At 38.1% G+C, this 16,022-nt stretch overlaps 1 protein-coding gene across 13 annotated transcripts in view; it reads right to left on the reverse strand.

The window, feature by feature from the left end:
* lrrfip2 (leucine rich repeat (in FLII) interacting protein 2) overlaps positions 1-16,022 on the reverse strand; it is a 139,196-nt gene that overhangs the window by 70,702 nt on the left and 52,472 nt on the right. For 5 of the 13 annotated variants that reach the window (XM_060822901.1, XM_060822904.1, XM_060822908.1 and 2 more), the window contains exons 7-12: positions 15,077-15,136; positions 11,228-11,281; positions 10,848-10,913; positions 10,559-10,630; positions 5,621-5,668; positions 5,480-5,524 (exon numbers count right to left, since the gene is read on the reverse strand). The exons of 4 other annotated variants lie outside the window; for them this stretch is intronic. In XM_060822901.1, coding sequence (XP_060678884.1) covers positions 5,480-5,524; positions 5,621-5,668; positions 10,559-10,630; positions 10,848-10,913; positions 11,228-11,281; positions 15,077-15,136 — 345 coding nt within the window. The remainder of the gene's footprint in view (positions 1-5,479; positions 5,525-5,620; positions 5,669-10,558; positions 10,631-10,847; positions 10,914-11,227; positions 11,282-15,076; positions 15,137-16,022) is intronic. 4 more of the 13 variants (XM_060822909.1, XM_060822905.1, XM_060822903.1 and 1 more) reach the window with 3 other exon arrangements.

Below are 16,022 nucleotides of genomic sequence, written 5' to 3' on the forward strand. Positions count from 1 at the left end.
AAGTGTAAACCCATTTAAAATGAACAAAACATTGACTTTGAGCGTTGAGTATCTTTGGAATTCATTGCCTCAAAAGGCAATGGATGCAGAGTCTAATTGTTTCTTGATTCTTGATTATCAACAGGATGAAAAATTATCTGGAATATGCAGCAACGTAGAGTTGAGGTTAAAATCAGATGTCATATTATTGAATGGAGGAGCAGACTCGAAGGGCCCACTACTGTTCCTTGTTTGCACGACACTAATTTGCTAAGCAGGGAATCATCTCCTGGTCAATATTATTTTTTAAACAACATCTAAACAGATGATCTCATAATTATTAATGACGGAATGCAAAATCATCACTGTTTATAAGACCAGATGATGTTGAAACCTAAGTTCAGACATGTTGGGCCAACAATCACTGGAGTTTAAAAGAATGAGGGATGATGTTTTTGAAATGCAAAAGATAGTAAGGGTGAATTTATTGGGGGGTGGTGGTGGTGTCCATGGTGAGGATGTCGCGTCTTGCTGGGGAGTTGATTAGTGGTCACAGATTACAAACGGATTTCCCTTTTACGATAGAAGGAAGGAGAAAATTTCTCAACATTGTTTGGATGTGGAATTCAATTCCTTTGAAATCAACAAACACTGAGTCACTAATTTATTCATGGAAGAGTTCTGACAGTTAAGGATGCCAAGACTTATGGGGTCAGAAAGTCATATGGAACCAAGACCATAATCTGATCAGCCACGATCAAAATGGTCTATCTTGCTCTTAAGACCTGTGTTCCTATTACAAAGATCATGAGAAATAGCCACTAAGTTGGCCATCTGTGGAATTACCTGCTCAGTGAACCACGTGAGACAAGCTGAATGCTTTTAAAGCAAAGATAGATTTTCGAACAACAAAGGAATTAAGGGTTATGGTGAGCACACAGGTAAGCGAAAGCGGAGACCACGAAAAGATTAGGCATGATCTTATTGAATGGCAGAGCAGGCTTAAAAAAAAAGAGACAGATGGCCTACTCCTCCTGTTTCTGTTTCTTATGTCCTTATTTGGCTCTTCAAGCCTGCTTTTTATAAAACCTTTTGAACAACCAGATGTCTCAAAGCAGTAACAGCAAACGAAGTACACAAGAAATGTTCTTCGTGTCATGTGTGGCACACAGGACTACTAATAACCACGTGGCAATGTGGCATTAGGTTTTATGATAACTCCCCCACTCTTTTGAAAGCGTTATGGGATCCCACCCAATTAGGAAGACGGGGTCTTGTTTAAAAGTCTCATCCAAAAAAAGTACGCACTTTCAACAGTTGAGCAATTGGACTGAATGGCCTACTTCTGCTAGTGTATTATGGTCTCATCAAAAACTGTAAACACAGTCCTGTCAACCCTACAAAATTCTCCTTCATAAAATCTGGGAGCTTGTAACAAAGTCTGAGAGAAGATTTGTAGCTCAGGTGCTCATTGTTGTGCTTCTGTTCGCCGAGCTGGGAATTTGTGTTGCAGATGTTTCGTCTCTGTCTAGGTGACATCCTCAGTGCTTGGGAGCCTCCTGTGAAGCGCTTCTGTGATCTTTCCTCCGGCATTTGTAGTGGTTTGAATCTGCCGCTTCCGGTTGTCAGTTCCACCTGTCCGTTGCAGTGGTCGGTATATTGGGTCCAGGTCAATGTGCTTATTGATTGAAACTGTGGATGAGCACCATGCCTCTAGGAATTCCCTGGCTGTTCTCTGTTTGGCTCGTCCTATAATAGTAGTGTTGCCCCAGTCGAATTCATGTTGCTTGTCATCTGCGTGTGTGGCTATTAAGGATAGCTGGTCGTGTCGTTTCGTGGCTAGTTGATGTTCATGGATGCGGATTGTTAGCTGTCTTCCTGTTTGTCCTATGTAGTATTTTGTGCAGTCCTTGCATGGGATTTTGTACACGACGTTGGTTTTGCTCATGCTGGGTATCGGGTCCTTCGTTCTGGTGAGTTGTTGTCTGAGAGTGGCTGTTGGTTTGTGTGCTGTTATAAGTCCTAGTGGTCGTAGTAGTCTGGCTGTCAGTTCGGAAATGCTCTTGATGTATGGTAGTGTGGCTACTCCTTTGGGTTGCGGCATGTCCTCGTTCCGTTGTCTTTCCCTTGGGCATCTGTTGATGAAATTGCGCGGGTATCCATTTTTGGCAAATACATTGTATCGGTGTTCTTCTTCCTCTTTTTGCAGTTCTGGTGTATTACAGTGTGTTGTGGCCCTTTTGAATAGTGTCCTGATGCAATTCTTTTGTGTGTGTTGGGGTAGTTGCTTTCGTAGTTCAGGACCAAGTACTCGCCAAAAACTGATACTCACGCAATTTCATCAATCATGGCACTCAACCACAGATTCAATCAATAAGCACATCGACCTGGACCCAATATACCGACCACTGCAACGGACAGCTGGAACTGACAACCGGAAGCAGCAGATTCAAACCACTACAAATGGCGGAGAAAAGATCACAGAAGCGCTTCACAGGAGGTTCCCAAGCACTGAGGATGTCACCTAGACAGGGGACAAAATGTCTGCAACACAAATTCCCAGCTCAGCGAACAGAACCACAACAGCTTGTGCCAAATTAAAGAGAGCTATCCCTATAGTACAGTCATAACTGCCATTTGATTAGATCATGGCTGACCTGATAATCCTTAACTCTACTTTCTGCATTACCCCCATAAGACATAGGAGCAGAAATATTTCTTGGAATCTCTAAAGTGCGGAAACAGACCATTCAGCCCAGCAAGTCCACACTGACTCTCCGAACAGCCTTTCATCCAAACTCACCAAATTACCTGATCCCTATAACCCTGCACTTCCTATGACTAATAAATCTAGCCTACACATCCCTGGACAATCCATCTAAACTGCACATCTCTGCATGTGGGAGGAAATCGGGGCACCTGAAAGAAACCCACGCGGACACAGGGACAATGTGCAAACTCCACACAAACTGGAACTGAACCAGGTCTCTGGCACTTTAAGGCAGCAGTGCTAACCACCTGAGCCACCCAAAGGACATCAAACAATTTCTGGAGCCTAGATCTGTTGAGGGTCTGGACTCTCATTTTGGCCAGAATATGTATGGACTACCCCAGAGGAAATCGGTGTTACGAAAGCAGATGTCATTTTTTGTCCTAATCTACAATAATTAACATTAGATTAGCTTTTTATTCCACATGTTACAGAATTCAAATTTCCTCATTTTCCATGGACAGATTTGAACCTAAGTTCTTTGAACATGGGTCCAGGACTCTGGATTACTGATGAAGTGCCATTACCTAAACATGACCATCTCCTCTTCTGCAAGATTTGAGAGCTGCTTCTGGGCAGTCAGCCTTAAGCCTGTCCAGCGGCTTAACAGCCACTAAATCACATTTAAATCTGAGGGGGTCATGACTCAAATGCATGTGTTTTTGAGTTCCTGATCCCTAAACAAAACGTCAGCCCAAAAAGTCTGAAATAATTCTTCTCCAGAGATACCTCTGCTTATTTTAGTTTGCAATGAGTGGTCTGGATACAAATTAAATTTGCTAAGACTGTTAGTGCCTTTTCACTTGGCACTGATCACCATCTTACTTTATAAAAAATAAGAATCTAAGTTGTGGGTTCAAGTCCTAGTCTAGAGTTGGGCATGAAATTGAGCAGAAGACTTCTTTTTTATGGCAATGCAGTAATGCTGGAAGTGGCACCTTTACAGTTGAAAAGACTTTTTTATCCTTGATAATTGAACATGAAAGATTCTAAAAGTATGATGTGAAGAGGAGCAGTAATGTTCACCTGGTGTCCTCGGCACCATTTGCCCTTCTACCAAGGCCTCAAACAGATGATCCCATCATCTACTTAATCGTTGTTTGTGGAGTTTTATGATATGGAAATTGCCACCTGTCTCTTAAAAGTAACTACATTTCAAAGGCATTTCAATTAATCATCTAACACAGTGGGACATCGCTGTGATCCTGCAAGGGACCAATCAAACCAAAATCTTTTGCTTTCTTTAGGACTCAAGGAGTAACGGTCAAAGATGATGATTATCCATTCAGTGTTCAAATGCATATCATAATGAAAAGTATACAACTTATGTACATATTAATGTCATCTTTGGAGTTTGGATTTTGAAATGTGGCAATTTGGTAATTATTTCTGTGAAGGATTTTCTGTAAAAGTCACTCCTCCTGTAACAGTGATAAAACAGCAACATGTTTACTGAACATCAGGAGAAACTCACCAAGTCTGGCAGCAACTGTGGAGCAAGAAACAATTTGACATTGAGTTCAATACAACTCTTCATCAGATCTCTGCTTCAGTATGCCAAAACGTTATTTTTTTTTCTCTCTGTGCACACTGTCAGGCCTGCTGAGTTTCTCCATCTTCTTTTCATGTTTCACATTTCCAGTATCCACAGCATTTTGCTCTTATTTTGTTTATGTATCAAAGTGTTTTTGACCGATAGGGTAAACATGCAAGGCTGTCAGCTTTCAGTTCTGAAGAATCTAGGATGAGCAACTTTTCTAATTAATTCAGTTAACAGACAAATGTTCCAGTTCAGTTAAGAAAACACCAATGTTGAGAAACCTGTTCAGTTTAGAGGTCAGTTTAGTTTCTCTTCCAGCAGTAGTTCAGGGAACCATTTTACATGAGAGATTTTAGCTTGTGAAACCTTTTAAATAAACTCTCCTGGTTAGAAATGTGTAGATTATTTTAGAGTTGAGAAATTTTAGGCTTTCAGATTTGTGTGAAAGCCTAAGATAACAGATTTGAAAAGGGCCTATCAAATTGCCTGCACAGTCCATGAAAAAGAAACCATGAGGAATCAGAGACTAACTTGCATGTTAACTGACTAAAAGAAAAAAAACATTCTGAATGCAAAGTTTCTTTCTGGTACTTAGCTTGATCAATACAGTACAATCAGATCAGATCAGAAGATAACATGTTAACCAGTGATACATAATTGAAAACTAAACACCACAATAGTGCAGTGTAATAATACAGCTCTACTATAAAAACAGAACCAAAACAATAAATGTTGTAGGACGCAAATGAACTTCTTTCTGATGAAAGGTCAAGGATCTGAAAAATTAACTGTGTTCCTCTCCACAAACACTGGCTGACTTGCATCTCCAGCAATGCCTTGATGCATTAGTTTACAGTCCATATTATGGCGAACATAAGTATTATAAGTTTAACGTCAAAAGATATTTTAAGATTTATTCATGAGCTCTCAGCTTTGCTTTGCGCAATAAAACAAGACTGTAGCACTTAAAGGCAACAAGCACAATGTTAAAAATGCAATTTTGCCATTGCCAATACTAATCATCACAGAATATCTTTTGTTATTGTCAATGTCATGTACTGAGTAAACTCAGAGACCGGAGACGTTAAATGGCCAAACAAATTATCAGTTGCAGACAAGCAATTACTGCTATAAGCAACTACAATGTTTCAGCTTTCTATTTAGAGCCCATGCAGCTAAATTATACCAACCAAACTCTGGCTTCGAATTAGGCCCTGGCCCAAATTAGAAGAGGCCTAAAGAAGGAAAGATGCATTTACTCATGTGAACCATACTGCTGTAGGAATCTAACTTTATTTAGACAAATGAATTGTAAAATAAATTATACTAACCCTGTAATTCTTGGATGTTGTAACAGAAATATTATACAGAGATGATGGCTGTATTGCAAATGAAGGAATCCAAATGAATTAACGTATTCTAAGTTATAAAATCAATTTATTTTGTGAAAAAAACAACCCGACTACGCTGAAAGGAAGAAGAATATGAATTGAGTAATGAAGTATGTTTTTGGAAATTGCTGTACGCAAGCTAGGACATTCAAAAGGGACCAAAAGGAGAAAATGTTGGAAAATCTCAGCAGGTCTGGCAAGCATCTGTAAGGAGAGAAAAGAGCTGATGTTTCAAGTCTAACTGACCCTTTGTCAAAGCTTTGTCAACTTTGACAAAGCGTCAGTTAGACTCAAAACGTCAGCTCTTTTCTCTCCTTACAGATGCTGCCAGACCTGCTGAGATTTTCCAGCATTTTCTCTTTTGGTTTCAGATTTCAGCATCCGCAGTAATTTGCTTTTATTCAAAAGGGAATCAGTACTCTGGTTTTGACGGGATTTCTAGAGTTGTTCAAAACACTCATACTATTTTACTGAAATGAATTCATAGTTATTTTACATAATTTCTTTCCACAAATTTTCTACGTTTTAGAAACAAAATTCCCATTAAAAAAAACCCACAGGTTACAAGCACTGAAGAATTTGTATTGAAGGCCAAGTGAGTTGGAAAAGGAAATGGCACAATTTAAAGTATCATCTCAAATTGATCCTAAGATTTGTCTCACCATGAACCATAAACAGGAATGACTTTGGGCAATAGCTAATTTGTCACAACTTCAATCATCCCACAAATAATTATTTTGTGTGGCCTGGCATAAGATGCCAGTGGAGAAAAGACCAGTGGAATAGTGGCAATTTAAAAAGTTCATAACATGAGTACATGCTAGATTCTCAGAATACTGATTTCATGAAAAAGCACATGATTGTCATGTTTTAAATAGTGAACTGAGACACAGTTGACACATGCTTTGGAAACTAACAATTCCCAGTAAATCCGTTCATTGTTAAACAGTCAAATCAACGATCCAATGATTTGTTAATAAAATTAGCAATGCTGCACAATATTCAGCAATTCTTTTAAAAGAGGTAAGTGTTTGGGCAAAGCTCGAAAAGATGACAATTTACACAATCCAAGTATTTGTCTTAATAATTGTAGGTTTGAAAGCTCATTACAATTACAAAGTGCTTAGAGTTAGAAACAAAGCACATGCTGTCTTTCAGGTATCCTTTGCATAGGACATTTAGGAAATGACCATAAGCTGCTTTTGGGGGGACTTGGCATGTTCAGAAATATTGCAGTACAGAAATTAGCTAGTAATTACGCTTTCCTCAGGAGTACTTACAATGCCTTGGTGTAAAATATATCTATGTACCTCCCAAAAACGAACATCAAGTCTTTGGAAAGCTTGAATCGGACAAACCTACATCAGTTAATGAAACTAAAAACAGATGCTGCTCTTGTTAATCAATTCCAGCTCTGGTTTCAGAAACACAGTTTAAATAAGGATGCATACAAGTAGGCTGAACAAAAAAACTTGAGAGTTATGTTACATAGCTCGGAAACAAACTCTAGTCCAACTTGTCCATGCCAACCAGATATCCTAAACTGATCCAGTCTCATTTGTCAACATTTGGCGCATATCCATCTAAACCCTTCCCATTCATATACCCATTCTGATGCCATTTAGATGTTGTTATAATTATACCCACCTCCATTTCCTCTAGCAGCTTATTCCACACACGGATCACCCTGTGCAGAAAAAGGTACTCCTTAGATTCCTTTTAATTCTTAACTCTCTCACCTTAAACCTATGTCCTCTAGGTTTGGACTACCCCACCCTGGGAAAAAGACCTTGTCTATTTACCCTGTCCATGCACCTCATGATTTTCTAAGCTTCGATAAAGATCATCCCTCAGGCTCTGACACTCCAATGAGAATAGCCCCAACCATTTCAGCCTCTCACTATAGCCCAAACTCTTCAATTCTGGTAACGTCTTGTAAATCTTTTCTCAATCCTTTCAAGGTTAACAACATCTTTTTTTATACACAGCAGAGAAACCAGAAGAGAATGCAGTATTCCAAAAGTGGCCTAATCAATATCTATACAACCACAACATGACATCCCAACGCAATGCATTGATCAATGAAGGCAAGCATGCCAAATGCCTTCTTCAAGAGAGAGTCGAGAGTAGCTTTGTCATTTCTACCATATACAACTGATACAGTAAAACAAGACAGCATTCCTCCAGGACCAAGGTGTTACATGGACAGCACAAAACCACACGATCATGTGCAGGCCAGCATAAAGTGCATAAAAAATACAAAACACACACGACAGCACAATAGTTCCTGACAAGTCAAGACAAAAAGCACAGCTGTGTGCAAATTACAGTGTAATAAAAGAATAATTAGTAACTATTGTTCTAGCAGCAATGCAAAGCTGTGCCAAGAGTTTCAGATGGAATAGAGTCTGATCATAGAGGATTAAGGCTATCCTATAATGGCTATCCTGTCTACCTGACACTGTCAAGGAACTATGCACCTGCACCACAGGTCCCTTTGTTTGGTAACACTCTCCAGGGTCCTAACATTAACTGGATAAGTCCTGCACTGATTTGCTGTAATAAAAAGCAGCACCTTACATTTATCTAAATTAAACTCTATCTGCTTCTTCTCGGCCCATTGGACCATCTGATCAAGGTCCCATTGTACTCTGAGGTAATGGTTTTCACTGTCCACTAAAATCACTAATTTTGAAATTATGTGCAAACTCATTAACCATACCTCCTATATTCTTTGGAGTGAAGTAATTAATTGAGTAATAAAGAATTATTTAATTTCCTAACAGAATTGAAATGTTTGATTTAGCCATTTATTGTCTATTACTAATTATCCTTGAGAAAGACGAGTAGCTGATGACAATCATCAAAAGATGATAATTTGCGCAGAAAAGACTTACAAGAATGTTGGCAGGGTTGGAGGGTTTGAGGTATAGGGCGATGCTGAGTAGGCTGGGGCTATTTTCCCTTTTGGATGTTTATACAATCATGAGCAGCAGTGATAGGGTGAATAGCCAAAGTCTTTTTTCCAGAGTAGGGGAGTCCAAAACCAGAGGGCATAGGTTTACGCTGAGAAGGGAAAGATTTAAAAGGGACCACCTAATGGGTAAGTTTTTCAGAGAGTGGTGTGTGTTACGGAATGAAGTGCCTGGTATGCTGTGGTATGGTATGCTGCCTGACCTGCTGTGCTTTTCCAGCACCACACATTTCAACTCTGATCTCCAGCATCTGCAGTCCTCACTTTCTTCATCTGGCACTTGATACCATAAGAAGTGTTGGAGGCTGGTACAATAACAATATTTGAATGGCACCTAGATGGGTACATGAGTAGGAATGGTTTAGAAGGATATAGGCCAAACGCTGACAAATGGGACAAGACTAATTTAGGATATCTGGTTGGCATGGACAAGTTGGACCAAAAGGTCTGTTTCTGTTTGGCACAACTCTGAATCTCTGCCCAGACATCAAAAGCAAAAAAGACAGATAGACTTGGTGTACAATTTTCAAAGAAAATGCAAAAGTTATGCAAAAAAGTATGAGTGAAGTGGGAGAGCTCAACATTTCTACTCTTAAAATATGCCTTACTTTCATGATAACCTTTCTGTCCTAGGCTTGCTACAATGATCTAGAAAAGAGACAAAGCTATGTTAAATTTAGGCACTTTGCAGCCTTCAGGACAGCAAGATTAGATTAGACTTACAGTATGGAAACAGGCCCTTCGGCCCAACAAGTCCACACCGACCCGCCGAAGCGCAACCCACCCATACCCCTACGTTTACCCCTTACCTAACACTACGGGCAATTTAGCATGGCCAATTCACCTGACCCGCACATCTTTGTGACTGTGGGAGGAAACCGGAGCACCCGGAGGAAACCCACGCAGACACGGGGAGAACGTGCAAACTCCACACAGTCAGTCGCCTGAGTCGGGAATTGAACCCGGGTCTACAGGCGCTGTGAGGCAGCAGTGCTAACCACTGTGCCACCGTGCCGCCAACTTGAGAACATGATCAATATCCTCCATTCTCATTATACATTTCTCTCCACCATCTCGTCCAATGCTCCTGTCATGTCGTGTTTGCTCTCGTTGTCTCCTATTTATACCAACAGTAATTTTACAGCTATACCTCTCCTTTGCAACAATTAGCTCTCTCTTTGTCTATTGCTCGATGTTCTTCCTCCCCCCTTGAAAAACCATCTTCAAGCCTCCTTCAGTTTGGAAAAATCATTTCAGATTCAATTTTTAACTGGTTCTCTCTCCATAGATGCTGTCTGACAACTTTCTTTAACACTTGGCTATTAGAAGATGCCAGTTGCAAAAAGTAGAGGTTAATGTTCACTTCCTCAAAGAAACTTCCCAAAGTAATACCACTTACTTCGAATATTTCTGAAAATACGTTTTCTCCTCAGCAAAAAAAAAAGTCTCTCCAAACAACTTTCTGGACTTGTTTCAACCAACTTTTCTGCTCGAAGACCTCATTTATTTGCCTCATACATCCCAGCTCCAAAAATCCAATCAGCATCATCATAATGTCCAGCTGAAATTTTGGTTTTGTAGCTCTTAGTTTAGCACCTGAGATTGGGAACATCACACAAGACAAAGCTTTGCATTTCAGACTGCAATTGCATATCTAAAAGGAGCCAAGTCACAACATCACAAATTTCACAAACGTAGGTTCTGCTCATTACAAGAAATAAAATCAACACATGAAATACATTAATTTTGTAGTTTTAAGAGCATTGTAAAACTAAAGTGCACACATTCTCAACTGGAAATTAATTTCAAAACTGGTTAAGATATTGTCAATCTTGTGCACCAGACACCCAAACCATGCTGAACTCAACACGGGTTACCAAAGTAAATAAAATAGTAAGACAGACCCGAGTATAGGAGGAGGAGGATTTAATGCTATTTAAGGTGCTGAGCTTTCTTTGGTTATGGTACATTCCACTCTGAAAATCAAATCATAGAAATAATGATAAATTTAGCAAAAGCTCAATATTTGCAAAGTTACAACATCAAATCATCACATATTTGAAATCATAAATAGTTAAAAACAGTATTTGCAATTTCTACAACACTGCAAAGCAATTCACAAAATCTAAACTTATCAGTTTTATCCAAGACTCCAGGCATTTGTCTCAACAAGCTAAATATAAATCAACTAACCAAGAAGTCATTATTCGAAGTGGAGAGTTTCTTCCTGACTGCATGGGCATCTGTGTAAATGGAACTCTGGTAGCAAAAAGCAAATTAATCCAAATTAACAAACATACCAGGTCAAAATCAATGTGACAAATTTGAGCCATTTTCGACATCAACACAGTGAAAAATAATTTTTTCTCAATACTAAAATTACTATGCTGACAGCAAAATTTGTGATCCAGCATTTTTCTTGACAGTTTTTACAAAGTAAAATTACTGAATCCTTAAAATGGACTTTGGAACACTATCTCAATTCTCAACTCTGAAGCAAAGGATTTTTACATTAGCTGAGGCGCATAATGTACAAATGAATCTTAAATCCAAGTGAGATTTCGTTTACATACAGCTCGTGAGGTTCTCTCAAGTTGAACTGACTTGTCCTTTGCGTAAGAAGTCATCTACAAATCCACAAGGAAAGATTATGAAATAATGAGAAATGACAATATATACAGGTCAATGAATGGCATATCAAAGTAAAAAAAATTGAAGGATAATAAGCATTTAAATTCCTTCCTCTCTCCTCCCCTTTTCCAACAGCAAAACGTTTGTAATTTTTTGATCAGAAGGGACATATGCAGGTATAAGTGCCCCTGAAAATTGATCAAGTCATGTACTTGGAAGGGAAAACCTTCCATATAAATGGTCACTGTAACAAGATCTGCATTTTTTGTTTCTACACTCATGTTTGAAACAATTCTTTCTACATGGTGTTTTTTAAGTTCAGTTTAAAAATACGTATCTTCTTTTAAAAGGTGCTGGACTTCCCTGGTTAAAATGCTTTATTAGAAAATGTTCATATTCAAATGTGGTTCACATGTCTAATACCAATGTTCAACAGGATTTATTTCAGAACATTGTTAAATGACATCCAAAAACAACAGCTGTAAAAATAAATAAAATAGGCCAACAATCAACGTGCTGTTTGCGTGGAAAAAGTTCCTCTAAATTGCTTGATTTGTTTTCTCAAAATGGGATTTCATCAAGGTGACAACTAATATGGACTCAGTAAATAATCTGAAATGAAAACCCCATAAAACTATTTCCAAAATTGCTGCTAAGAGGTGAGCATTTGGGCAAAGCTCAGGAGTCACTTGTTAGTGAGGCATATTCCTGTCCAGGACCCTGTGTTAAAAGGAAGTTTGAGAATTGTGGAGTAAAATGAGACTCTATATTTTTAAGTATCTACATCACATGAACGTTGATGCCTCTAGAACATTACATTACAGCAAGCAATGACTGATTTAAGAAAAAAGGGTCAAGTAATTAGACAGGTCACCCAAAATTAACTATACAGCCATGATCATATAGTCATATAGAGTCATTAATGGAAACAGAACCTTCAGTCCAACTAGTCCACAGTGACTACATTCGCAAACCAAACTAATCCCACTTGCCTGCGTTGCCCCTTATTTCTCCAGGCCTTTATTATTCATCTACTTATCCTAATGAGCTTTAAATGCTCTAACTGTACCTACCATTTCCTGTAGAAGTTCATTCTACACACAAACCTCCCCATTTAAAAACACTGTCCTTCATGTCCTTTTTAAAATCTTTTTCCATTCACCATAAAAATATGCTCTCCCAGCTTTTGAAGTGACCTCATGAAGCGAAAAGAGCTTTGTTATTCATGCCTTCATGTTTTATAAACCAGTATGTCAGCCCTCAACTTCCAACGTACCAGTCGAAGGAAGCCCCAAAATGTCCAGCCTCTCCTTATTATGCAAACTCAAGTTCCAGCAACATTTTGATGAATCTTTTCTGACCCTCTTCAATTTAATAATATGCTTGTTATAGCAGGGTGACCAGAACTCTAGAAACTACTTCAAAAACGGCCTGACTAATGTCCTGTACAACCTCAACATGATGTCCTAACTTCTAAACTCAATGGTGTGAGCAACGAAGACAACTTTGCTAAACAACTTCATAATCACTTGTCCATTTGCTATGCAACTTTCAAAAAGCTATGTACTTGAACCCCAATATCTCTCTGCTACAACACTACCAAGGGCCCTACCATTAACTGTGCAAGCCCTGCCCTTGTCTATTTTACCAAAATTTCAGATTGATGTTATGGCACATCATAATTTCTGCAAATAACTTATGCCAAAATGTCAACCCTTTACATGAAGGAAATGTTTGGTTCCGATAGCACAGTTGCACTACAGAAAAATTGGCTTAACGTAACAAAAGAAATGGAGAGAAGATCTTAGTGTTCCCAAGATCCAGGCTACTGATTTACACTTGACTTCAGTTCCTTGCACGTAGAAATTTAACTGCAACATAACTAGTACCTGCCAAATCTGTAAAAGTCTGCAATCTGATTCGAAGATTTCACTAATCTTTATATCTCCTAACTCTAAATTTAATGAGGCATCTTTTCTCAATTTGAAGATCTTTAAACAATGATATTAAAGGAATTCACAGACAAACATGGGATAATGTAATGCCACTTAAAGTCCTGAGCATTAGCAAGACAATTTTACAATTGATAATTTCCAGCTCATCATTCTCCCATAACAGGGTCAATATTATAAGATGTTGTTCTGGCCAAACTTGAGGTGATATGGGTTCTCTACATGACTACCAAATACATTTTAAAAATTCACTAGTTCCAATTAAATATAATTACTCCAAAAGTTCAAATAAACCAGATGCAGAATATATAACATGGACCACTCAAATGCCATCACTTCTGTATCTATTGTTTTTGATCTCACACTTTCCACAAACTTAGTCAAACCTTCTCGTGTCAATTGGAGTGGAGGAAGAAATTGAACAGAGCTATCACAAAAATTTTGAAACGGTTGGATTTCCAACAAGTGCTAATGAGCTTTAGCAACAAGATCATTCAGAGCCAAATGAAGGGGAGAGTCAGAAGAAATGTTATTGCAACATACTACAAGGGAAATAGAAAAGAATCTATGATGTAACCAGTCATTCAAAGCATTGCATCTATGGTGAAAATGGCCTGGCTATGGTGATTTGCTCTTGGATGGGAAATCACATGATTAAAAAGCCAAGTCATGAATTACTTTATAAAGAACATGCAGGGCTATGAAGAAAGGGCATTGGAATAGCAGTAAGCTGGCCTAGCCGAACAGTTGACATTGGCAAAAGATCCAATTCCTTTTTTTTTTATTTTGTGCTGTCGGATTCTGTTGTCACAGTAAAACTACTGCTAGTGTAATTCAACATAAGATGAACTGGCATACTGTTAAAATGTTTACATCATTGAAATATCATGATTTAATGATGGTCTATGAGCACATTCAAATTAAATTTCATACATCATGACATTCAGCAAGTCTTTGCAATTCATGTATGGTGATACCAAAGCTTTGATAATGAATCACAATTCTTAAAGCAGAATTTAGGAACTATCAGAGATGAGACAACTACGTCAAATAAATGCTTTTGGAACTTTGCTTGAAGCAATCTTAGCACAAAACAAGCTATCAACATGAGCCTTGTTCTTTTCTTGAAAATGTCTTATTTTGAAAAGACGACCTAATATTAGCACAGTAACTAGGCTCCTATTTAAGGCACTATGAAAATGCTCTTCAAAAACATGCTAACTGGTGTTCATTTGGTCTCTAATCCAAACTGCCAAAACTTTGAAATATGGCATAGAGGGGCTCTGTGATGATACTAATCAAAAAAGGCAACAAAAAAAATACTACGTACCAGCTTACTTTTCCTAAACCATATACTCAAATTCATTTGAGATAAAAAAGCAAACCATGGAATAGAAAAGTATTTTCTTATTCTATGTTAACTAAAATGACTCCAGGATTTCTTATTCAAAAGTCCAAAATATTCTCTAAGGAAACTTGATGGTTGACGATATCGGGATTTCATTCCATTGACTTGTTTTGAAGGCAGGAAGAGGAGACAGGAAAACAAAAGAGTATTATAAGCTTAGTTATTTTGAGTAAACAAGAATCAACCAAGTGACATATGGAATCTAATTTTACTAAATAGTGATGTATTACTTTATGTTCATGTTCATTATGGTTTGTATTCATGCAAGAATCTTGATAAGTTCCAGTATACTTCACACCGAGCATTTACTGATTAGCAAAGTGGAATAAGCACTTCACACAACTAATTTGTAAAGATCTTTCCATTGCAAACCACTAATTACATGCAGTCTATCACAGTTAACAGCCAACACAGATTTCTGCTTTACAAACCACAAAATTATTTCGTCTTGAGCTGCTTCTCTGTAACACACCCACATCAAGAAAGGAATGCTTTGAAAAGAATAAGGTAGGAAGGAATAAAAATGTGCTTTAGAAATACCGTGCTGTTCCAAAATTCTAAATTACAATACATGGATAATTCAATGGGACTACACAAACAATCAAGGTTTTAGGTATTTGGCTCACAAGGTGAGACCGACCTAAAATTCAACAAAGTCAAATTAAGCAAACTGCTATTAAAGTTCTGCAGCTTGTAAATGAATACAAGCTTGTTTCAAGATTATTGATATTCAGAAGAACTTAGTACTTTTATTGTGAGAAAGAAATTGGTGTACAATAATAAATAAGTTGTGCCATTCCCGTTGTTGTGCTAGGCTTTGATGAGACCACACCTTGAACGTGTGCAGAGTTTTGGTCTCAATGATTAATCAAGAATACACTTGCATTCAACACAGTACAGGAATGGTTTATTCACTTGGTTCTATGGATTAAAGCATTATGTTATGATGAGAGGCCAAGTTCAATGGACATATTCTCTGCAATTAAGAAAAATGAGAAGTGCATTCCTGGAAATATAAACAATTCTAAAGAGGCTCAACACAGCGAAAGTACTGAAGTCATTTGCCAAGGCTGGGACAAGCAGAAAAAGGATGTAATGTCTCAGAAGAAAAGGTTGATCACCTTGGATTGAAATGCGGAGAAAACTGTGAATCTTTACAACTCTTGATTCCAGATCATTGAATATTGCCAATTGTCAAATATATTTAACTCTACGATTGAGAGATTTTTTTAAGTCAGAGAACCAAGGGATATGGGGAACAGTTGGGAAAGTACATTTGAGATCACGGATTAGCCATGATTTGACTTGTGTGGCCATACAGTTTACTCCAGGTTCTGTATTTTTTGTTTCTGCATGTTATGGATGCTTGGTAACTTC

This window comes from Hemiscyllium ocellatum, chromosome 4 (genome assembly GCF_020745735.1).
Source record: "Hemiscyllium ocellatum isolate sHemOce1 chromosome 4, sHemOce1.pat.X.cur, whole genome shotgun sequence".
Lineage (NCBI taxonomy): Eukaryota > Metazoa > Chordata > Chondrichthyes > Orectolobiformes > Hemiscylliidae > Hemiscyllium > Hemiscyllium ocellatum.